At 40.2% G+C, this 24,916-nt stretch overlaps 1 protein-coding gene across 1 annotated transcript in view; it reads right to left on the minus strand.

Moving 5' to 3' along the window:
* HEXO1 (beta-hexosaminidase 1) overlaps positions 1–24,916 on the minus strand; it is a 163,773-nt gene that overhangs the window by 52,264 nt on the left and 86,593 nt on the right. The window contains exon 12 of the mRNA XM_089789825.1: positions 5,893–5,926. Within this exon, the coding sequence (XP_089645951.1) occupies positions 5,893–5,926 (34 nt within the window). The remainder of the gene's footprint in view (positions 1–5,892; positions 5,927–24,916) is intronic.

Here is a 24,916-nt window from a genome sequence, read left to right on the forward strand (position 1 = left end):
AGGGAACATCGTACGATGTTCTTGATGGTCACCGTACGACATCCTTAACCCAAACCACCATACGGCTTGAAATGGAGATATAAGCCCATACGGACTGAGGAGTGCAAGTTGTCTCAACAGAAGTGCAGAGTACCACCGTACGGTGTCTCCAATCACTCATTCGCTTCTAATTCACATCACCATACGACTCCCACTTATATTACCGTACGGCTTGAAGGTGATTGGAAGGTGACGTTATAAGGAGGTTTCTCAGCGCATACACGTCGTACAGCGGCGGAGATAGGGGCAAGTAAGCCCTACAGCTTCTCTGCTGATGACATAAAGTTGGCACATGTTCACTTTCCAACATATCACCGTACGGATTTCTTTCTAAGGCGTTATAAAACATTTCTGGAGGTATTCACTAGGCATTCGTTGGGAAGGGAAGCATTCGTTTTCAGTTCCGTACAGCATTAAAGAGAAGAGGCTTTTGGAGCAGCCGTACAGCATTCATCCAGAGTAATATTCACCAAAAGCTGGCATAGATGCTTGAGCGGGCATAGGTGCTGAAATTTTTACAAAGCATAATTGTCGTACTGGTTGCAAGTGTTTTGGGAAGGAGCCATATAGGAACAAAAGATTTGCAAAAAACCTACAATTGATTCTGCAGTGGTACGACATTCAAGGGAGGAGGGTTTATGCTCACACCCGTATGGCCTTCATGGTATGGTCTAGAAGTAGCAAGAATTGTAACATCTAAAGAGGAGACAGAGTCCAACGATAGTCGCATCCTCCAATAGCAAATTTTTGTAGAAGCACCAAGCAATCCATACGGTGTTGGCTAGTAAGGGAGTAGAGAAGCCGTACGGTCATACGGCACACAAGAAGGGCAAACGGAAAGAATTTTTTGCAGCCATACAGCCAAGTAACTGACCTAACGGTTTTAATTTCAGCAAATTTGTGAAGGCATAGTATGCAATCAGCCAGTAAGAGGGTTTGGAGAAAGAAACTGGAACAAGATTCGGCCATGAACCAAGATGTGCAGGCAAGACCCTCTCAAGCACAGCCACAGGGGAAGGACACAGGCAAGCACAGGGCAAAAGTGCAGAATCAGCCGGATGTGCAGACAATGCCACGGACTATAGTTTTCGAAGGGTTGAATGGATGGGTCTACCGGAAATGGTGGGATGAAAATCTGGATACTCACCTGGTTAAAGCAAGCATCAGAAAGGCAGAGGTGGAGTGGGCTATTTGGATGCCACTTTTCTGTATTAGAGATTAAGAGGGCGTCTTGCGTCCTATGATTGAGGCGTATGACAGGCATTCCCGGAAGTGTTCAATTCCATATTTGGGGTATGACATAGTAGTATCTTTTTGGCTAGCTGATTTTATGAGAGTATTTGGTACACTAGGAGCGGCGCAAGGTGGAGCCAAGATTGATGGTAAGCCCAAAAAGATGAGCAAGGAGATGAAGTTGCAACTAATATGGATGGTGTGTAACGATCAGGTACAGCAGCAGATGGATACCCTCATGGACACTTCGAAGGGAAGAGGGTTATAGAAGTCTGATATTCAAGAGGGCCATTGGAAGTGCCTGATGGATGTGGTAAAAAGTAGACTTACAAGATCCAGTCGGGCGTTCGACATTTCCTTTCCATTGGTCAGTATGATGAATGGGATCATGAACGAGAAGGTGTACAACTGGGCTTCTCTATTAGCCATGCGCATGGATGAGTTTATGACCCTGCAGCACAAAACATTCTATATGCCGCACTATGCCATCAGACTCTTTCTGGAAACCACGGCAGGAATGATACCCCACGAGCAGCTAGAAATTAAGCCAAGTTCGGCAGTACCTGGCGAGCCTCCGGTAATGCAATGGAAGCATTTGGATTCACCTACAGGATAGAAGGGCGTGGGCCAGAAGAGGGCATGGCAGGAGATGGAGGACTCAGGCAACACGGATAGTGGCTGCCAAGACATATCTTGCGAGGAGGATGACTCTGAGGATATGGAGTTGGAGCAGGATAAGGAGGAAGATGATGAGGAAGGCGGAGTAGTTTCAGCAGTCCCACTTTGCTTTCCACGTCAGTTGACAACTGCACTCGTAACTACTACTTCTACTACTTCAGTTCAGGCAGGTCCAACACCACACATACACACCATGGCGGATGTCCACATCCCAGGATTCGGACAGTTTAGGTGTCCAGTGGTGATGACCCCAGTCACTCTACATTCTAGATCATGGGCAGTAGCAGCGGTAGGATCAGTCTCACATTCAGCGCCTGTCCAACTTAGAGTGAGCCAGAGGACAGCATCACCAGCGGCCACAACTATGGGTACGTAGCCAGCGGGATTGCAGCCTCAGCCAATGGTTCAGGAACTGACTCCCATACCTGTAGCAAAGAGTTTGCCTCAGCCACTTACTGTAGCAGAGCCAATAGCAAATGGAGGAGTCAATCACGAAGGTGCACAGGAGTAGGTTCGTCTAGAGGTGATTGAGTCAGATGCAGTAGTCACCATAGCAGACACTCTATTGGATGAGGATCAGGATGCTCATTCCAATATTTCGGAAGCGAAACCACAGGCACCAGCAGTAGTACCGACAAGCTTAGCAAGTCGGGCGAGTGAATAGTTGAGGTGACGGCTACTTGCCCCTGTCACTAGAAGTCCCTCCATTCAGTCTCCCATGAGAGAGCATACGCACTTGGAGGCCAATTGGTCAAACAGTGAGGTAGTTGAGATACCGGCATCACCAGGGGTGGAGGATCAAAGTGCAGCGGCAACAGAGAAAGTGGATAGAGGAACACAGGTGTCAAACCCGCTACCAGTAGCAGAGGAGGAAGACAAGGATATTCATTCTCGCCTGGCTGTCATCGCAGAGCAGAGCAAGTCCTTAGCGAAGTTGGTGCTGACAAAGCGAAGAAGGGCAGTGGCTGGGTAAAAAGCTCGGGAGACGGCGGAGAAGGCTCAGGAGGAGATGGCCGACTGACTTACCACCCAACAGATTGCGTGGGAAGCAGAGAGAACAGCCCTGTTAGCACAGCTCGAGGAGAGTACACGAGGGAAGCAATAGGCAAAACAACAATTAGCCACAGTGGAGCAACAACTAGCAGTAGCAGAGCAACGGTTGGTAGCATCACTTCAGGAGAAGGACTTAGCGAAGCAGGCTCATGATCAGAAGGAAGCTGAGTGCCAGGAGGTTGCGTTGATGTTGAAGGAAATGGTGGAGGAGAACTCTCAGATTAGAGTTGATTTGCAAGTCTAGACAGATCAGGTGTATCAGCTTCGACGCAGCCGGTCTTCGCAATCGGAGACACAGTCTTTGGGTTCATGATGTATAAGTCCATGTTGTTTTTGTTGTTTTATGAATAATATAGTTAGTTGTTGGGTTTTTGTTGTGTCGTCATCGGGAGACAACTTTTCTTTTTGGGGGGGATGATGTCGTCAGTAAATACTGTATTAGGATGTATCCCGTGAGTGTATCAAGATACATGCTGTCAATATCAAGATGGGGTGTGTATCAAGATACATGCCGTCAGTATCAGGATAGGGTGTGTGTCAGGATGTATTCCGACAGGGTGTGTATCGGGATGTTTGTATCAGGAAGGTTCTACTATTGTAGCCGACATGTTGTATGTGGCCAACAGATACCTTTGAGAAGGTTCCTTGGATAGTATTTATATCCCCCTTCGAGATCGTTGTAATCATCATAGCATCATAAGCATAATGTAATATCTTGGCGTATGCGAATATAATAAGGAGTTCTGCTATTCTTATCTGCTGTTCTCATCTATTGTCTGTATGCATTATTTTCTTTACCTAGTACGGTAAGGTTCTACTATTGTAGCCGACATGTTGTATGTGGCCGACGGATACCTTCGGGAAGGTTCCTCGGATAGTATTTATATCCCCCTTCGGGATCATTGTAATCATCATAGCATTAGAAGCATAATGTAATATCTTGGCGTATGCGAATATAATAAGGAGTTCTAGTATTCTTATTTGCTGTTCTCATCTATTGTCTGTATGCATTATTTTCTTTACCCAGTACGGTAAACAAGTTATAGTTGCATGTGATAGTATCACATGCAAAGCTGTAACATGTAATCAGATTACAAGTGCATTATGCTTTGTAGTCTAGAATAAGTCAAAGGTAGTTAAAGTTTTCCCCTTTATCGAACTTTTTCTCAGCCCCTCACCTATAAATAAAAGAGAGTGATATTGTAATTTTGATCTTTCGGCAATGCAAGAAAGTTTTTCCAATTTTTACACTATAAAACTTAATGCTTGGATGTAGATTAAATTGCTTTTAATAAAAGAGGCAGTTTGTTTTAAGACTTTGAGTTAATCCAAACTGTGATGTGAGAAAATTTCTTGAGTTGATTGTGAGTTTTGTACTATTGTTCAAAAGGGATTTGAACACAATCTCGCAGACCTTGAGTTGCTTATCGTGTTCAGAGTTATAATTTGGTTTCAAGTTTATTCTTACAAACTTTAAGCTGCTTATCAAGTTTGAAGCTATTATAAGTCACACAGACAAGGAGATAACTTGCAGACTTTGTGCTGGTTTTACTTTCTTAGTTTGAGCATACAAGGTGTAATATGTGTTGGAGACTTTGAGCTGCACATGTGTTTCTTTCTTGTTCTTAAAATCGCATAAGAAGCCATGCAAAAAACTTTGAGCTTTCATGATTTTCTTGGCTACAAAAAATGCTTGTAAACTGGAGGTTATTCTTGTCTCAAATATTTTGTTTATCGAAATTATTGCTCAAACAAATGCTTTGCAAGTAAAATAAACTATTTCTTAAAGATTGTATTGCAAATTTAACATTTACTCAGAAATAAGAGAATAGGATGATTGTCCCGCCTTGATTTAGCATAATGTAAATAAGTAGTTATAAGTAGTTAAGTGTTTTGTTGATTCCAGTAGCAATAAGAGTGGGGAGCCTTCCCTGAGAAATAGGAGAGTTGTGTCTCACATGCTGTGATTGGAAGTGGAGCCATTGTTTTGCAGTTGACTCTTAAAAGCTGTCAGTTGCAAACTATCCATGGTTTTGTAAGTTGTGGTCGCAGTGACTTACAAAATTGCCATCCAACAGTATTTCTTCATAGAAGCTTCTGAGGTTAGGGTACAGTACCTATACTCCAGGAATGAAAATGGTTATCAATAAAGTTCAAACCTTATTTCTCGATTTTACTATACCTAAGGAGCTGCTAGTCGGTAAAACAACTGACCTTATCTGTTTTTGATTTTCAATGCAGTCTCTCTTCTATCTTCTGGTTATGGGGAGGGATTCTAAGGTTGGGTGGAAGGGTGTTGATCGAAAAGAAGATTCAAAACCTTGAATCGCAAGTGCAAGCAAATGCTATTCACTTGAAGGCTAAAGAGGCTGCTGCTCAAATTACTGCTTCTGAAGAGGACACTGGCTTGCAATTAAATGTTCTTATTCATTCTCTATATGGTTCAAAGAGGATTTCTGATTTTGTTGTATTGGCATTTATTTTTCTGTACTGGCTATCATATGGGGCTTTAAAATTGGTATTTGTGGTTGTAGATTGATGATCATGGTGTTCCTTGACCCTATAGACATTGTTATATTAGTGCTACAAATGCTCTTCTAAGCACATATTTAATATATTTTGTAAACATTCCCTCAAATATAAAACAGTAATTAAAGAACATACAAAAAGTACAATATTTAAATATGCAAACTGACACCTGCCACTTAGTACACAGCCATTATATGTGCATTCAGCTCCCAAACCATACATATCAAAGTGTACAAAGATAAGTAATGAATTTCTGTATATATTGTCCACTTGACTGCAGGTAGAATATAAGACAAAATCTTCAACAACTTTTGAAGATAAACATTTAGCTTCGCAACATAATGTGAAAGAGAGTCTCACCATTGCTTTACTTTGGGGGTCTCTGTCCAACAATCTGCACAAGATAACACCTTAATCAACAAGTGCTTCTCCAATGATAGAAAAGCCTAAATAAGAATTTCTGAAAGGTTACAATATTTTTAATTTAGAAAATAGATATAAGGTGACTTGCAATATAATTAGAAAATGCATCTACAATTTGTCACATGATTTTAAACTACTTGCTAAAATGCATATGCTTTTTATTATTCTGTATCCATCTTATGTTAATGCTTGAGTTAGCACAAATTGACAGCTATCATAAGGATTGGAATATTTTCTGATGTGGAAGTATTTGCAAAAAATGTTAAATATCTTCAGCCATGCAGCTCATTGTGTTTTTCAACATTTTCGTAAGTCAATGAAATAGAAAAAAATGACAATACAGTAGAATTTTGAGATATTTCATACATAAACCTTTGAATAGCCTATTTACATCCAACTGTGTTTTTCCTTCATTATCTCCAATGTGTTAATATCCTAGAATGAATACAGGCAGTCAATAAAAAAAGTGTCAATGAGTTTCAGATTGAATCTAGAAAATCTATGGCCTTCTCACTACTCCAATTTCACTTGTGTAAACAACTTAATGATTATCAGTGTTAATAAGTGATATGGATATATAGACCCATACTAAAGGGAAAGGACTTGACCTACCTGATTTACCTTAACCATAAGAACTCAACCGATGGAAACTAAATTGAGCTTTTTCCTTGACCAGCAACAAGTAGGCTGTCACCACATAATGAGGCAACCAAATTTGCACTCAAAATACTAGAAGATAGACTAGGATGAAAAAGACAATTTGATATACAAACTAGACCCAAATGGGTTTGATGGCCTCATCATTGTCTTGATTACCAATTTTCTGCATTCTCAGGTATAAACAAGACTATTTTCAAATCACACTGAAAATTGGTGTTCAAGGATGCTACCTATATATCCCTGTGCCTATATTTCCTAGAGACTATATTTACGTTTTATTTAACCATACCTGTATTAAATACTCAAGTATCCTAATCAAAATGATGTTGAAAAATCCTCGTATCTGTATCCCAGGTCTCCTGGTGAGTGATATGGTCTCATAAATGATCAGGTGTTAATATAAGACTAAATGTGATGTTACAATTGACTAGGCCAACTAATGCTACTTCACCTGAAAATTTTGTTTCTTCTTATTAACAATCTTTATATAGAATAAGAGGACTTCATTCATTCCACCATTCAAGTAAATATTTTATCTTTTCACCAATGAATTAATCAAGGCTTAGACAAAAGATTAGAAGATTGAGGATTCTAGAAACTTCCGTTGGTCCTCAAAGTTCTATTGCTATTTCAGCATTGAAAGTGCTTTTAGAGATCAAAATTGTGAGCTATGCAGAGTTTCTTGTATTCTTTTTTCTTTTTTTTATTGAAATGCAAGATAGATGGGGCTATTGATGGCCATAGTCCTATCATTTAAAGGGATCCCATACTAGGTAACTACGACAGTAGAAGGATAGACCAGTTATTTTATCTAAATCAATAATAAAGTTTTGTTATATATGGTTCAGAGTTCCGTATAGTTGTTCCATCTAAATGTATGATAATGATTTGTTATAAATGGTTCAAATTCAAGAATTAACAAAGGCAAAGCATTCCATTTGGGCAAACTTTTGCTATGGTAGGGTGGATTGGAAGACAATGAGATTGAAAATGATGATAACCTATAAAAATAAGCTTACTCTCGCCTACTGTGATAGAAGATGAATAAAAGACTTTACCAAACTGACAGATTCTACTGCTTTGCTATCAAAATGTCTAGGTTGCTGAATTATATCACTTACTGCCTGGATGCAGAAGTGGAGGCATTCAGAGGCAGAGTTGGAGGCAAATGCTCAGGGAAACCAACAGGAAGCGTTATAGCTCACGGTGGATGCGCATGGATTCACATTCAAGCACATCCATAGGGTATTATAATGCTTCCTGTGGGCTTTCCTAAGCATCCAGGCACATTCAAACACATCCAAATGCCCACAAAAAAAAAGTCCAACACAATTAAAAAATAAAAACATTTCACTTAACACTGTGTTTTATTGTCTTTTTTATTTTATTTTTCCCACTAAACCCTAAAATGACCTTAAATGAGGCCATTCATTGTTTTAATATATTATTTTGTTTGTTATTTTGCTCTCTTCTCGTTTGGTCTCCATTTTGGCATTTTGAAGGGCAAGTGATTATTTTATAACAGGATCGTTTGTGGGATCCCAAATAGCTTCCATGAATGACCCTATTCTTGAGTCTTCTAAAAATATTTTTTAATTTTGATGATTTTTTCAAGTTATGAATGAAATTTTGATGAATTTTTGCCTTCTTTCAAAGAAATAAATTAACAAATTTAGATGTCTATTTTAATATTTTTGAATCTTTTTTGCACTTGTATGCTTGAATTTCTTAGTTTTTTTTTTAATTTAAATTTATAGAATTTCTTATGATAGCATATTAGCAACAAATCTGATTGCAAGAATGGGGAGTAAAGAAAGTTCAGTGGGAAGGCAAGGAACCAATAAATTCAAAATTGATGTAGGTTCTCCTTTATGGAGACATACCACAAGAATTTCATAGGTTGCAAAAGGTGGCTCAAAGGTTGCAAGAGGTGGCTCAAATATTTGGAAGTGTAATATATGTGATAGTAAACTATTTCATAACTCATATTCTCAAGTTAAACTTCACTTTAATAGCCTTGTTGGTAAAAGGATGGGAATGCACAAAGGCAAAGATAAAAATAAGGGGTTGTCTCCAACATAAATAGTAGGATGTGTAAAAAAATAAGCTAATAAAATGGTTTAAAGATCAAAACAAACTTCTGATGTTGATCCATCTGGAAAGTAAAAATTGCAATTGCACACTGAATAAGTTACAACCTCTAAAGATCCATTCTTGTCTATACCAAAAGTGGAAGATGAAGAAGTAGAAATTATCACCCATAGAGGAGGTTCATTGGAAACATCATTTTAATAGATGCAAGTGACACTGTTGCTGAAGCCATTGAACACTGCCTATATGCTAATGGTCTTCATTTCAACTTGGTGAGATCACCATATTGGAAGGAAATGGTGTCAACCATCAATAGTGCACCAACTAGTTGCACAAGTCCTAGGTATGAAAAGGTGTGTACCACCGTATTGCAAAAAAAGATGACTTTTATAGAGAAAATTCTTCAATCAATTAGAGACTTTGGGTGTTTCTATTGTTTTTTATGGATGGAAAGATACCAGAAACTGTCTATTTATTAATATTATTGTAGTGTCCCCAAAAGAGGCGGTGCTTTTGAGGGTAGTTGATTGTGAAGGGTCAGTTAAAGATGCATAGTTCATTTTCTAAATTATCATTGAGTCCATAGAGATGGTGGGTAGTGAGGATGTAGTCCTCGTAATTAAAGACAATACAAAAAATTGTAGGGGTGCAAGTGCTTTGGTTGAGAGCCGATATGATCACATTTTTGGATACCATCACCTTAGACTCCCTTAACTTGGTGATGCAACAAATACCCACTCAAATAGAATGGGTGAAACAAATATACCAAGAGGGGGAGGAGATCCAAATGTTTGTGACGAACCACTAAATGTCACAATCAATATTTAGAACTTTCTCAAAATTGGAGTTGTTGAAAGGTAAATTGTAATTATTAAGTTTAATCTATTTATTTCATTTTAATAAATTTCATGTCATGTTTAATCATCAATTTGTTTATAATTGTGTTTCATATTTAGTGACATGTTATTAACTTGTGTTGTTGAGACCTGATTTGCATCGGGTTGTTGTGTTTCTGTCTGCGCTTGGGCCGGTGGTTTATTTCTCACGCATTTGTGCTCAGCGTCCTCCATTTCACGACTTGTCTGTGTGAAGGCAGCTCTCTTTGCATGCTTGGGTGTGAGCTTCTAGTTGCAGCAGCCCCCGTGTTTTTGCTTTGGCTATCTCACACGTGATTCATTTTGTTCTTCCCCGTGTCTACTCTAGCTCTCTCACACAGGAATTTTTTTTTTCTGATCTTCCCTATGTCTGTTGTTGCTTGTGGGTTTTGCGTGAGGGTTTGATTTGTTTTGCCTCCGTCCCATATCACCGCTTGAGGATGACTGCAAATGGCAATGTAATATCATCACAATCACAAACTCTAACCTACCAGAGGCTCTGTGATCAGATTTCTAAGCTGGAAACGGATAATCAAATGCTCAGAGAACAAATACTATCGTTGATAGAGACAATTACAGAACTAAAACATGTCACAGGCTCAAATACCTCTCAGATCAAGGACTTCTCTGATACTTTCACTTCTGAAACTACAAGTTCAAATCACATTTGGAATCCATTATTGAACAGTTTGAGGGATTAGATACAATCAAAATACAGCAATCAGAAATTGTAGCAAAACACTCCTCTCTAATTTCAAAAACTGAACAGAAAGTTAATCATGGGCTTCTCTCTGTAACACCTCAGCTGCTATTGTACCTTTACCGAATCTGGATAAGATTGTTCAAGGGAAGATTGAGGATGAACGTGTGAGATGTGCTTGTGAGCTCAACCTATGAGTCTGTGGTCTTCCTCCCACTTCTGACCCTCTCGTTGTTGGACGTTTTTTCCTTAGCGATTAGTTTGGTCTCTCCGACATCATACTGGATACATGATAGATTGGCCACAATGACATCCTTTTCATTCAGACTCTCACCTTTTCAGATAGGCTCCATGATCTCATAGCAAATTGGAAGTTGTTCCTTCTCCTTTCTAAGATTTTTTTAGATGATCTTATGAAGGTTCAAGTTGCAGAGCTGAAAAATGCTCGTGGTATTGTGGCAAAGGCTAGACGGGTTGGAAAATGGGCAGTTATTAGGAATCTCAAAGTAGTTGTTCAGGATTCCCCCCTAATGGATGGGACGGGAGACAAGCCCCCAAGACCAAATGACGGTCTCGCCAGCAATCTGACAAGAGAGAGACCCCCACTTGCTCTCTTCTTGTTAACTGCTGGAATGGTAATGGTTCGCTATGGTCATTACCTAGTCTCTTCCATGATGTGGTGGGGTCTGCTGATATACTTGTTATCACCGAGACGCACGAGGGTCCCGTACGTCCTCTTCTAGGGTTTACAAGTCATCAGTGGTTATCTATTTGTAGAGAGGAGGTTTGTGCTTCTAGTGGGATCTGTGGGTCTGGTGGTGTTGCTTGTTTGATTAGAGATGATATTTTCAGCCATACTTTTGTTGTTCACTCTGAAATTTATGCCAGATTCATGTGGGTCCATATTGATCGTAAGAGTCCCCGTCATAAAGATTTATTTATTGTTGTTTCCTATTTCTCGCCAGTTTCCTCTCATTGTGCTATCCATGGTACCGAGGACGGAGACCCATATGTAGAACATTGTGAGAGTGCCTCTCAGTTTGCTACTTTGGGTGACATCATCATTCTCGATGATTTCAATGCACAAACTAAAGAACTCCAGACTCCGCTTTATGATCGATGCTCTAATTCCATCTACTCCACAAAGATTAATCTGTCTACTTTGGGACTTCAGCATATTTCTCATGATGCTCTTGGGCTGATTTCCTATTATGGTTGCCATCTTCTGCAGCTTGGTGAGTCCTCTGAACTTGCGATCTTGAACGGTCTCTCATGCTTTCCTGGTTCGAAGCACTTTACTTGCTAGCCTCATTGTGGGGGTGTCAACATTGTTGACTACGCCCTCACCTCTCCCTCCTTCATCCCCTTCATCCATAGCTTCAACATCTTACACCTTCCTCTTATAGACCATGCTCTCCTCAATATTTGCATTTCTCCTCACTCGTCACCTTCTCTTCTGTCTCCTCACTTCTTTCCTCCTGCTACTTGTCCCCCTGCTTGCTTCCATTTCCTTGACAGCAACAATGAGCTCTTTTCCTCTCATCTTGCAAGGTTTCTTAATCCTGCGTGCTTTACTGATTCTTGTGAGGCCTCCCCCATGTTTAATTTGCTTGCAACAACCATTTGGGAGTCCACCATCCTTTCCATACTTCATAGCACTTTGCTCTCCCTTCGAAGCAAGCGTCGCAATACATGCCCTATCAACCAATGGTTCGATGTTGACTACAAAGCTTTTCATCGCTCAGTGCATTCCGCTTTCGAGGCTCATCCCCCACTTTTGCTCACCTTCGTTCTTCTTACCTCTATTTTCTTCACTATAAGAAACATCCTTTATTGTGTTCCAATGTAAATCCCTATGCCCCACACTTATCTGCAATCCCCAGCTCTTCTAGCACACCCTATTTCCACGTTGTTCCCCTTCCGTCCTCCATCCTTGACTTTTGCTGCCTAGCCTCTCACACCACAGCTCTTTATGACATTCTGAGGCAGCCTTCTATCCACCCTATTCTACCACTGTATTGTCACTTGTTCACCCCTTCTAACATTTATGAGGCCATCAGATCCATGAAATGCAGCAGAGCGACGGACGAGGAGGGGTTCCAGTGTGAACTCTTTAAGTTTGGTGCTTTGGTTCTGGACCCCTATCTCTCTATTCTCTTTAATAGAGTGGTTTACACTAGGTTTCCGATTTCTTGGTCAAGGCATCTGATTTATCTGATTCACAAGACCAGTCTTATCTCTAATGCTGGTAATTACAAAACCATTATGATTGGACACACGTTTGCCAAACAATATACTACAACCCTAAATGCTATGTTATCCAAAGAGCTTCATAGGAGAGGTTGTAGAGGTTGGTTTCCAGGCAGGCTACCAAAGTATGGATCACATTCACCTTACAGGCTATTATTGAGGAGGCTAGACACAGATTGGCGAAAGTTTACTACCGCTTTGTTGATTTTCGCAAGGCTTTTGATTTTGTTCCTAAGATGGCTATATTTCAAAGGCTTTGTGAGATTGGAATTTCGAAGATGTTATTGCTATCATGAGATTCTACGAAATTGTGGTGGATAGATTCAAGACTCCTGAGGGATTCTCAGTTCTGATCCATAGTACCATTGGGGTTAAACAAGGTTGCCCTTGCTCCCCCACTTTGTTGCATTTGTATATTGATGAGCTTGAGGCCTCGCTCCCAAGAGACAATTGTTATTTACACCAGGTCTTGATCTCCATTCTTCTCTTTGCGGATGATGTGGTTCTTCTTGCTTCTTCTCCAAAGGCTTCTTCATGGTTTGGCTTCCTTTAGTGGTTAGTGATAGCTTGTGGTTAACCTAGGTAAGACTCGAGTGATGGTCTTTAATAGCTTAAAGACCTCTCATCTTCACTTCTTTCAGGGACAAGAGATTGAGATTACTTCTTATACGTATCTGGGAGTGAAGTTCTTTGGACCCCGCTTTAGTATGAGACCGACGATATAGCCTAGAGTTAGTAAGGGTATGGGTTCTCTTGCTATGCTTGAGAAACAATGTTCCAAACACCATTTTTAGGATACCTCATCCAAGTTATACCTCTTGGACTCCCTTGTTCAACCGACTGTTCTTTATGGCTCTGTGGTTTGGGGGCCTTCTCTCCTTGTTTCTACTTGGGCCTCAATCGAACAAGTGTAGACATTGGTTTTACGACATATCATTAGATGCCACAGGTTCATTTCTCATAGCATCATTCTTGTTGAGTTCAGTACTCATCCCTTGAGTCTTGCGGCCATATTTGATCTGATTTGGTTCCTTCATCGCCTTTGCGGTTTTGTGGATCTGATTGGAGAACAAGATAGATAATCTTAACCTGGCGTATTGCTCTTTTGTTGCTACTGCGAGTTCTGATACTAGCTCTCGAGCTCATTACTGGTATGCACAGGCATCCTTTCTGCTAAGTTCGATTGGAATTGATATTGACTGCCTACCTCCTTATCAGTTCTCGCAGGATGTCTACAAATAGTACATTGTCACCACCTGGCCTAACCCTCCTAGTGATTTACGTCTGAGGATGGCAATCTATGCTGAGCACTTTCTAGAGATCTGTGATGGGATTATTGTTCGTCCTAGTAATCTATCTCGACGATGGTCTTATGCTCTGCGTATCTCTCTATGGTCCTTCAAAGTTGGTTCTCATTGTCTTCGAGCTCAAACCGACGATCATATTGATAGCAGAGAATGGATTTGAAAGTTGTGTACTTTAGAGGAGGTTGAGACAAAGACTCACTTTATTTTCCGTTGTCTTATATTTTATGAGATCAAAGAGAGATTTTATTGTCTGTTTTGTGACTGTTTCTCTCTTTCAGCTTTTCTCAGTGACAGTGATCAATGGTGCCTCGCATTTTATCTTCAGGAGGCCACCCTACTCTGTGATAGTACTTTACAGTCACTACTTCCTTATCGGCATACCTCTAATCAGCTCATTACTACTTTTTTCTCACCCTTATCTCCCTTACAGGGTGTGAAAAGGTCGTCCAATTCTACCGGTCATTCCAGGTCTATCAAATCCTGCAGTAGTTTCTTACGTCAACAACAGTCCTCTAGGAGCTACCAGAGACAGATCAAGGTTCTTGTCCATCTGTAGTCTTATCCTTCTGTGACTGATTTCCTTTTGCCATTGAAGTACTCCTAGTCTTTGTCTTGGTCTTTCTCTATGCTTCTCTTTTCCTCTTCTTGTTTCTTGTTGCTCGCTTTTCTAAGACACCATTTGGTGCTCCTGTTGTTGTGTGTTATTTTATTGTAAACTCTTAGTCCTATAGACCTTTTGTGGTCTTTTGTTGGACATTAATATTATTATCTTATCTTATCTATCTCAAGGTGCAAGAGGTACTCAACCAAATGGTTATCTCCAACCAACGGGGAGTATGGAAGGCTTCACATTCATAAAAGTCTCAATAGGTCAAGACATTGGTCTTGGATGACAGTTGATGACAAAGTACCAAGGTGGAGAAATCCCAAATTGAGATGCTCAACCTTGCAGCAAACACACACAAAGCAATAACACAGATTTGAGAGAGAAACAATGCAAGATCAAGCCTTTTTATTTAAACAAGTACATCAAACATGTCAAGTTGTAAGGCCTTGTCAATTGTGACCGATATAAACAAGAACAACATAGATCCAATTCAGTCCTTCTGCTATAAGCTATCACCCTGAAAAATGCCCCTAGCTTAAACTCTATCTCAGCTCTCCACTAATGATCACAAACCCTAGATTTAAACATAATGCCTCCATAGGTCAGCATTCGAGATGTTACATATCCCTAGGCAAATGTGTTAGACCATTCCGCCTTGAATTACAAATAATTACATCAATTAAATAAACTTCCAAAAATGATTCATCCACCAAGTCGGTCACACACAAATCCATCTCGTGATCCACCAAACAACTTCAATGATCAAAGACTTCTAGCGCAATCCACAATCAAAAAAACTGTGAATGCAACCAGTGCACCGATGACACAAAGAACGACTAGCAATAACACATAGAAGGATCAGTGAACACTTGACCAAGTGAACTAGTGAACATACTCAATAGCCAAACCGGTGAGATCACAACTAATCCAACCAGTGACCACAACTGAAACAACATGAAGTGCAATTGTAAAGGTAAGAACTCCACAAGGTCTTTAACCAAATTCCAAGATAGCAACCAAAATCTCTCAAGGATGCACGGCCGCTGCAATCTTTAAAATAGGAAATAGGAACAAAATGAAAAACAAATGTTTTGGTTGATGCAAGATTTCCAAAAACCCAAGATGCTCCTACATCACTTTGTGGGCTCATGTGCACTATGTATTGGATTTCACCAAGCCTATCATGATTATGCTTTGATTTGCTAATACATGTGCACCTTGTTTGGGGGATGTCTATGATGGCATGGACACAATGGTAGAGAAGGTTAAAATTACAATACAAAACATGAGAATGACCCTATAGAATGTGAAACCTTATGCAAGAAGGTGGAAACAATCATTTATTGTCATTAGGATATGATGACCACCCTATTACACCTCGTTGCATTTGCCCTATCTCTAAGGTCCTCTAGCAAGGAAGTACTTTTTATGTCAAGGAGATTAGCACCATATAGAGATGACGAAGTTGCTAATGGATACAAGAAAGCTTTTGAAAAACTCTTCACATGGATGAAGAAGTGCAAAATAAAGTTAGGACAGAATTTGGCTTGTTTTCCTCAGGAAGAAATCATAGTCCATAGCTATTAATGACCAAAACGACATGGAAGCTATCACATGGTGGTACCTCCAAGGTCAACCATTTAAGTATTTACAACCTCTTGCAATAAATATCCCCTCAAAAGTAATTTTTTTAATTTTGTTTTTTTACCACTTGTATTCTACAATTTAGTATTTACCATTCTTTAATTTACTTTGCATTTTTATTTTTTATTTTATGAACATTGTCCAAGCTGCAAGTTGTTCTGCTGCTAAACAGAATTGGAGCACATACTACTTTATCCACTGAGTGAAGCGTAATTGGTTGGGTTCAGAAAAAGATAAAGACTTGGTTTATGTTCATTGCAACTTATGCCTAGTGTCACATAAGGATCCAAACTACAAGGATGGGGCAGAAAAGCTTTGGGATGTAGCTCTTGCATGTGCCAACTTGGATGCAACTGATGAGCATCTTACTAGACTCGCTACAGATTATGATGATGACAATTACATCCCAACACATGGTGCGTCTAGTGCAAGTGGAACCACTTTGGGTTCAAATGATCTTGAACTTGCGGCAGCTGAAGATGAAGATGATTTTCTTGATAATCCATATAATTCGGATTAGTGAAGCATGGTTGATCAATCATGTGTTGATGTTTGATAGCTTCTGTCAAAGCCTATATATAATTATATATGATATATAATTTATAAATATGTGGTCATTATATTTGAGATATAAGTTTATTGTTATATGAGAGAAATTAATAATATATATATGATTAAATTTGTTATTATATTAATTATCTAATTAACAAATAGACATATCCCTTCATGGGACATGTCTCTTCATGGCTTATTCTCAATATAAATAAGAGATCGCTGTCATTTGGAAAACACAGAGCAACATGGCAGTGCTTAGTACATTTGCAGCGATCTGAGAAAACAACATTATGAACTACATTTTGATTTTGTAATTGTAATGATTTTATGATTTTCACTGGAATCATGAGACATATATGATATGGCTTATTTGAATAGTTGTAAACTATCAATTGGCAATTTGGCATTTACTATTTATCTTGATCAATGATGAAGTATCATACTATTAAACGATTTGACTCTATATATTTCTTGCATTTTTTTATTTTTATTTTTATTTTTTTTGGTGTGTACCCAAACACACCTAAAACCCTGAAAAAATAATCATGCCCAAATCAATAACCTAGCAAAATGATTATAAAATGGTGGTAGCAGAAGTGAAGATTAATTCCACTATAGAGATCACCAATGTTGACCCTCATTTCTGGCACCTAAAAAAGGTTGTCAATTTTAACAAAACATTCAAGTCATATGGTGATAAAATTCAGACTTGTGTTATTGGTAAATTCATTTAAATAGCTTATTCAAACATTTAAAAATCACCAACTTTATGTCTATATAAATGATAACAAGCACAAACATGAATGTGGAGTCACAAATATAAACTAGAAAGTTTAAAGAGTGTCCCTAAGTTCTAGGTTGAATTATATTTACCCACTTTATTATCATATAATTTACCAAATCTCATAGTCTCATAGGGTCTTACAAGAATCCAAAGTTCAAGATGGGTCCACATTGTCATTTCAGCTTTGACTCCACTGAAACTATTTTTGAGGGATAACATTTCATTTGTATGCCAACCTTTGACATAGAGAGCATGAAAGGACTTTATTATCATATAATTTACCAAATGTCATAGTCTCATAGGGTCTTACAAGAATCCAAAGTTCAAGATGGGTCCACATTGTCATTTCAGCTTTGACTCCACTGAAACTATTTTTGAGGGATAACATTTCATTTGTATGCCAACCTTCGAAGTAGAGAGCATGAAAGGGTGACTGTCCTAGATTATAAATTTGGATCATGTTGATTAGAATAAAGTTGTTATGCAATTGTCCCTTGTACATTTCTTCTATTTTTTTCTTAATGTCCTTTCTATTGTCAGTTAGTACTACAGGTTTGATGCAGACTATCATATGGCACTAAAGCTATTCCACATGAGAAAGACAATCATTCATATGGATATGACCAGTAGAGGGTGCAGAAATCCTAAAGAGATCAATGAAATGTGAGCATAATCACTTCTAGCTTCAAGTGGTATTGTCCAAAAGTAACTAAGTCTGTACTCTTTATAATCTAGGTATCTTCTGGATAAATAAATCACCATACCTCAAGTTTGACATGACTTTAGTCAATGGTTCACTAGTTATGGGCTTGAGATAGATGAATCTTTATCTCCTATATAGTAGGTTTATTGCCAACCAGGATGCTTTTTCTGTTCTGACTCAAAGAGTTCAGCTTACTGATTAGTTTGGAGGCATGCATGAAAGTGTTATGACTACATCATTACAAATTTTGGTGCACTTTATTCATTCACACTGCCTTTGCATCTTCAATTTTAGTAGCACGCTTTTCTTCTATGTTTCCATCCTTATAATTTTAACTGTTTTTCGAACCTCTTTCTTTTTCAGTCGCTATATTTACTAGATCATTTTCCCTTTTTTGTCAGTTTCTTTTATCCATTTACAATCCCTTCTGTCGATAGTTTCTTAGTATTTCATTACAAATTTTGATGTGAATTTTTAATTCACACTGCCTTTCAATCTTCAATTTCATTAGAACTCTGTTCTTCTATGTTTCCATAGTTAAACCTTTAATTTTTTTTGAAGCCTCTTTCTTTTTTGCTGCCTATATTTACTAGACCATTTTCCCTTCATATTGAGTTCCTTTTATCCATTTACAATTTTCCCTCTCAGCTACCTTCTGTTGATAGTTTCTTGATATTATCTATCAAGATTCAAAATACACTATGTCTATGTGAATGACTATCATTCCACTTTCCATCTTCGGCCATGTTTCGCACAATACAACAATTATTTTCATTATTGTACAATGTCTTTAAATGTTATCTCTTGTCTGCCATTATCTGCCACTTGAATAACATTTAAGCTGAATTTATCAGTAAGCATTGTCGACAAACCTCTGAGAAGACTCTTTTATGTCATTAGTATCCAACAATCACAACTGTCATTATAGATCAAGGATTGAAGTCCTTGTGGGAATGCAATATAGTGTAAATCATGCCTTTTGTAACATCGGTCCTTCACCATATCAACAGTACATCATACCCCACACATAGTGCATCCTACCAACTTTTTAGCAACTAGCATTCTAAGCATGAACCCTTTTGTAAGAAAGTAACTTCACACCAAGCACCAATATCAAGCCGAAGTCTGCTAATAAAACAAATAGCATTTGTCGTCGGTAGAAATTGTGTATCAGCCGACGGGTCCCTTCGAAAAGGAAATTGTGTATCAGCCGACGGGTCCCTTCGGAAAGGAAATTGTGTATCAGCCGACAGATCCCTTCGGAAAGGTTTTTATGTAACGACATGTATGTGGCCGACGGACGCCTTTGGGAAGGTTCATTGGAAAGTATTTATAACCCCTTCGGGAAGCATTGTAATGATCATTATCTTATAGGATATCATATCATCGAAGTATAATGTACTGTGGGCATATGCGAATAATAATAATAACAGTTCTGCTATTTGTTGTTCGGTGTTCGTGTCTATTTCCTATGTGCGTTGCTTAATTAATCCATACGGTAAACATTTGGCACCGTTGCCTAATGGATCTAGCACGCAGGCAGGCGGATATGAATTAAATGCCGAATCAGTTGAACAAAGATAAGAGTAAGCTGAAGGAAAAAGATGACATACGCGTTGCGCAGGAAAATTTAATTTTGGCTCAACAGATAGAGTGTCGAAGGAGATTTCAGAAGATTTCCGACGGAAACAAGAGCGCGGAAGGATTGTTGAAAGAGACTCAACAACGGCTTGATTTGGTGGAAGAAGCGAGGGAGGAGTTTTCTGAACCTGCATACGCCACGGGAAGAGAATCCTGACAGAAGGAGATCGACTCACACGGCTCGGAGTGCCGAAGGAGCACGAGCGTGGAGTGACCTCTTCGTCCGAGATATACTTCCGGAACGGACAGCTGCGGTTGACAAACCCTCTTCTTCACCAAACAGCGCGGAAGTCCAAAACAGCGCGGGTGTTGAAAACAGTGCGGAAGCAGAAAATAGCGTGGGTGTTGAAAACAGCGCAGAAGCAGAAAACAGCGCGGGTGTGCAGAACAGCGTGGGTGTGCAGAACAGCGCGGGTGTACAAAACAGCGCGGGTGTCCAGAACAGCGCAGGTGTGCAAAACAGCGCGGGTGTTCAAAATAGCGCGGGTGCTCAAAATAGCGCGGGAGTACAAAACAGCGCAGGTACACAACAAAACCCTCGACATATAGTGATAATGGCAGGTCCGAAGGAAAAATTGCCTAAATTTGATGGTGATGAAGCAGCTGATCCCATTCGACATTGTAAAACATGTGAAACGATCTGGAGGGCAAATGGTATAACAGATACAAACGAATGGATCCGACAATTTCCTGCTACCCTACGGGGTGTTGCCATTGACTAGTTTATTGATGCCGATCCACAGAAATTAAATAGTTGGGATAACATTAAGAAGGAGTTCATCGCAGAATTTAAACTTTTGCGTGATGATAATGAAATTGTTGCAGAGATATTCAATACCAAGCAAAAGAAGAATGAAATTGTACGGGTCTTTGCCAGGAGGTTAAAGGACTTAATCAGTAAAATGGAGAATAAGCCAGCAGATGGGCTCCAGAAAAGATGGTTCATTGAAGGCCTTCACCCGAAGCTGCGAAGGAAGATGAAGATCGTGCCACCATTGACATACATTGAAGCATATAACCGGGCAATGAACCTCGAAAGTGACCAAAAGACAAAGAAGAAGAAGAAGACCAACTCGTCAGATTCAGATGACGATGAGCCTTCAGGAGAAGATAGCAGCGACAATGACAAGGGAAGCAGCAAGAAAGTCCGTGCTCTCCAGAAGGACATGATACGGATGATGAAGGAATTCAAAAACATGAACAAGGAAACTAAGGGCAATGACCTATGGTGCACGGAATGTAAGAAAGAAGGCCATACGAAGGGATCCTGCCCAAAAGAGCAATTTTGTGAAATCTGTCAGATCCTCGGACACTCAGTAAAAGAATGCCCTTTCAATTTAAAAACAAGGACACCACAGCAACTGTTCCTGTCACAGGAGGCATCCCCGTCAGGAGGGAACGGGAACACCAGTACAGAAGGTGCCACATCAGGTGGATACAGAAACAACCGGCGCGATCCAAACAACAGCAGCAATAACAACAATGGTGGCAACAACAACAATGGAGGAAGGAGTCGAATTCAGTACGATGCGAATGGTCGGCCACTTGTTCAATGCCACGCATGCAATTTGTGGGGTCACTTTGCCCGAGAGTGCACAACGACGAACACACTGAAGTTGCTATGCAGATGGTGTGGACCTGGTGATCATGAAGATGCTAGGTGTCTGAAGTCGGGAGTAAACTTGATCACCGTCAAGACGGACGAAGAAGAGGTTTTGGCCATCACACGGAAGCAAGCGAAAGTGTACTCTGACCCGACGGAAGAAAAGAAGAGACTGGAAGAAGCACGGGTAGAGATCCAGAAAGCAACACTGGCAGAAACGGCACACCTGAAGGACACGCCGAGTACTTCCGTACAGAACTGCGCAGAACAGAACATTGTCCGACAAATTTTGCAAGCCGAGATACCTGTCAAGATAAGTGATCTGTTGCTCACTATGCCTCAGCTCCGATCGGCACTCACAAACATTGTTCCCGCTGCTCAACTAGCAGGAGAACATGGAAGGAAGCAGGAAAGTGGAGCAAGTACAGTGGACAAAAAGGAGAAGGAAAGTGGCGCAAGTGCAGAAGATCCAATGCTGTTAGCCCTCTCATTCGGACACCATCCAGCAGTTGTCGAAATGGGAATTCTCGGGACTGTATTGACGGAAACAATTGTGGACGGAGGGTCTGGTGTTAATGCGTTGCCTGAAGACACTTGGAAAAAGTTGGGACAGCTGACATTATGGCCGCCTACATTCCAGCTGCTAACGGCCGATCAACATGGAATCAAGCCATTGGGAGTCTTGACAGCACACCCAGTGATGATTGGAACACAACCATTCCTGTTGGACTTTGTCGTAATCCCACTGAAGCGAAGAGGATATGATGCCATTCTGGGCCGGGGGTGGCTGATACAAGCCAAGGCAAAGCACGATTGGAAGAAAAATACTTTATCACTCGAAAGCAAAGGCCGCAAGTATGTCATCGATCTACACACTCAGATGGTTGGAGAAGAAGCTCTGTCGTCGGATTCTGAAGGAGAAGACGATAAAAGGAGGCAGAGTATGGAACCCGATCAGGAGGGAGTTTTACGATTGGAAGGAGATGACGATCTGGATTCAGTAAATGGTCTTTACCACTAGCAGATAGAGGATTACGAGCTCTTTCCAAGTTGTAATATGCTAAGGATCGACGAAGGTAAGAAAGAAGAAGGAAATGAATGTCTAAAGGAACACAGAGAAGCCGAAGGAGGAAATGACTGTCCGAAGAAACACAAAGAAGCCGATGGAGGAAATGAATGTCTGAAGGAACACGGAAAAGCCGAAGGAAGAAATGAATGTTCGAACAAACACAGAAAAGCCAAAGAAGAAAACGCGGATATGACTGAAGCTGAAGGGCAGAACATACAGTACGAACCCAAAAGAAGGAAAGTTTCTACTGTACGACTATGCAGGAAGAAAGTATTACGTCGAACCACAAATATAGCAGAAAGGTACTGGCATCAAGGAAGGCACACGATACGGTCTGCACAGGAAACACAGCGAAAGGGTCTAATAAAAGTTGCAGCAGTACGGAGTGGACGTATTATTGGCGGCCAGAAGGGGCAACTAATGGAGTCCATGCTACGGAGCTTCGAGAACAAATTGGGCGGTATGGAGATGACACAGAACAGGCGTAGCAGGTTTCAACTCGGATAGTGGGTGTTAAAGTACAACGATCGGAATGAGATCAAACCAGGCAAGTTCAAAATTAAATGGGTCGAGCCGTACCAGATGCGGGAAGTAAGCAATAACGGAGCAATAAAACAGTGGATGCTAGACGGAAAGGAAGTATTCGATGTAGTGAATAGGTCGAAGTTGAATGTTTGCCATGAAAGAAGTAATGCACCCCCGTGGACGAATAACTGAGAGAAGACTGTAAGTACTGTATATATGTAAATATTGTACATAATTGTTCCAAAAGTGAGTTTTTCAAAAAAAAAAAAAAAAAATGATGAAAAAGAGGTGATGAAAAAGCTACTGTACGGATTTTTGGAAACAAAGCACCGTACGGATTCTTAAATATTCACCGTACGGTTTTGGAGGAAGTGTATGGATTTTCCAGTTCAATGTACGGATTTCGCCAAGTTTTGTATCTTGTTACGGATTTTTTTTGGAGGTTATGAGCAGTGTACGCAAAAGCATCAAGTCTGATATGTACCGTACGGATTTTAAAATGATGATGCAGTGTACGAAATTTATTGGTTCACCATACGGATTTTTATAAGAAAGCAATGTATGGTTTTTTTACTTGCAAATACCATACGGTTTTTAGCAGCAAGGTTACCGTACGGATTTTAAAGACAGTTCCCGTACAGTTATTTTCACAATTGCCGTACGGATTGTGGAGACAGCATACGGATTTCTTGTGATCGAGTAACGTACGGATTTCATGCTTGCTGTATGGTTTTTAAGTAACGTACAGATTTCATACTTGTTGTACGGTTTTTTAAGACAACGTACGGATTTCATGCTTGCAGAACGGTTTTTAAAGCCAACGTACGGATTTCAAATTTGAAGTACGGTTTTAAGGAAATGTACGGTTTCCATCTTGAAAAGTGGTGTACGGTTTTCCTATGGTACAGTTTTTTTGCACTGTACGATTTTTAAAAGTTGCATATTATAACACTGAAACCACCGTACGGATTTTGATAGCTTCAAAAAGTTAGCGTACGGAATTTGGAGCCAAAATTTGTTAATTTTCATCGCACGAATTTTCAAGACTTGGGAGGATATTGCAGTACGGCTTTTTCAGAAGATTGAAATAGTGAAGACGTCTTCAGATTTGTTTCATCAAAACCCGTTGCAATCAGTAGACAGTGTCAAGATTGAAGCCGTATGGATTTCATCATAGAAGGGTGATAGGAGGTTTTCTAAACAAAAAATAAAAAAACGACGACAAAATCAAGTTGCTCAGAATGAGTATCAGATGATGCCATAAGGAAGGGGAAGCATCAGTGATTGCCAGAAAGAGTGTAGAATCGGCAGAAAATGACAGACTTGGTGTGTTCTGTGCATTTCTGTGTGAATTGCGAAGTGCTAATTTGGTCTTGGCACTCGGGGCGCTGCCCCAGGACCCCGCAAGGGCGCTGCCCCTCGACCCCGCCGGGGGCGTTGCCCCCTGGACCCCCAGTCGTTGCGGATATCAGTTGTGGGAGTTTGACCAGTTGAGAAGAGTTGAAGTTGCTGCAGGCATGGACTTTTTGTGTACCAGAGGCAGTGGGAGCAGGTGTTGGCTGTGAGGCTGTCTTGGTGGATGGTAGAGAGCTCGGGAGGAGCTGATCATCCAGTTGGAGGCAGTGCAGTGACACTTGGCTCAGGGTACCGAGGAGTTGGAAGCAGAGAAAGCAGCACAGGTGGCTATCAAGGTCAGCTTGAAGAGTCAGTATTGTGTTAGCAAAGGCTATAGATGCAACGGGATGAATGTGAAAGTGATATTGTTGTATTAGTTGTTTGAGTTTTGTTGTGTAGTCATCAGGATACGACTTTTCTTTTTGGGGGGGATGATGTCGTCGGTAGAAATTGTGTATCAGCCAACGGGTCCCTTTGGAAAGGAAATTGTGTATCAGCCGACGGGTCCCTTCCGAAAGGAAATTGTGTATCAGCCGACGGGTCCCTTCGGAA

The sequence above is a fragment of the Cupressus sempervirens genome, chromosome 1 (assembly GCF_028749045.1).
Source record: "Cupressus sempervirens isolate cs-2001-9-10 chromosome 1, ASM2874904v1, whole genome shotgun sequence".
In the NCBI taxonomy this organism is placed as follows: domain Eukaryota; kingdom Viridiplantae; phylum Streptophyta; class Pinopsida; order Cupressales; family Cupressaceae; genus Cupressus; species Cupressus sempervirens.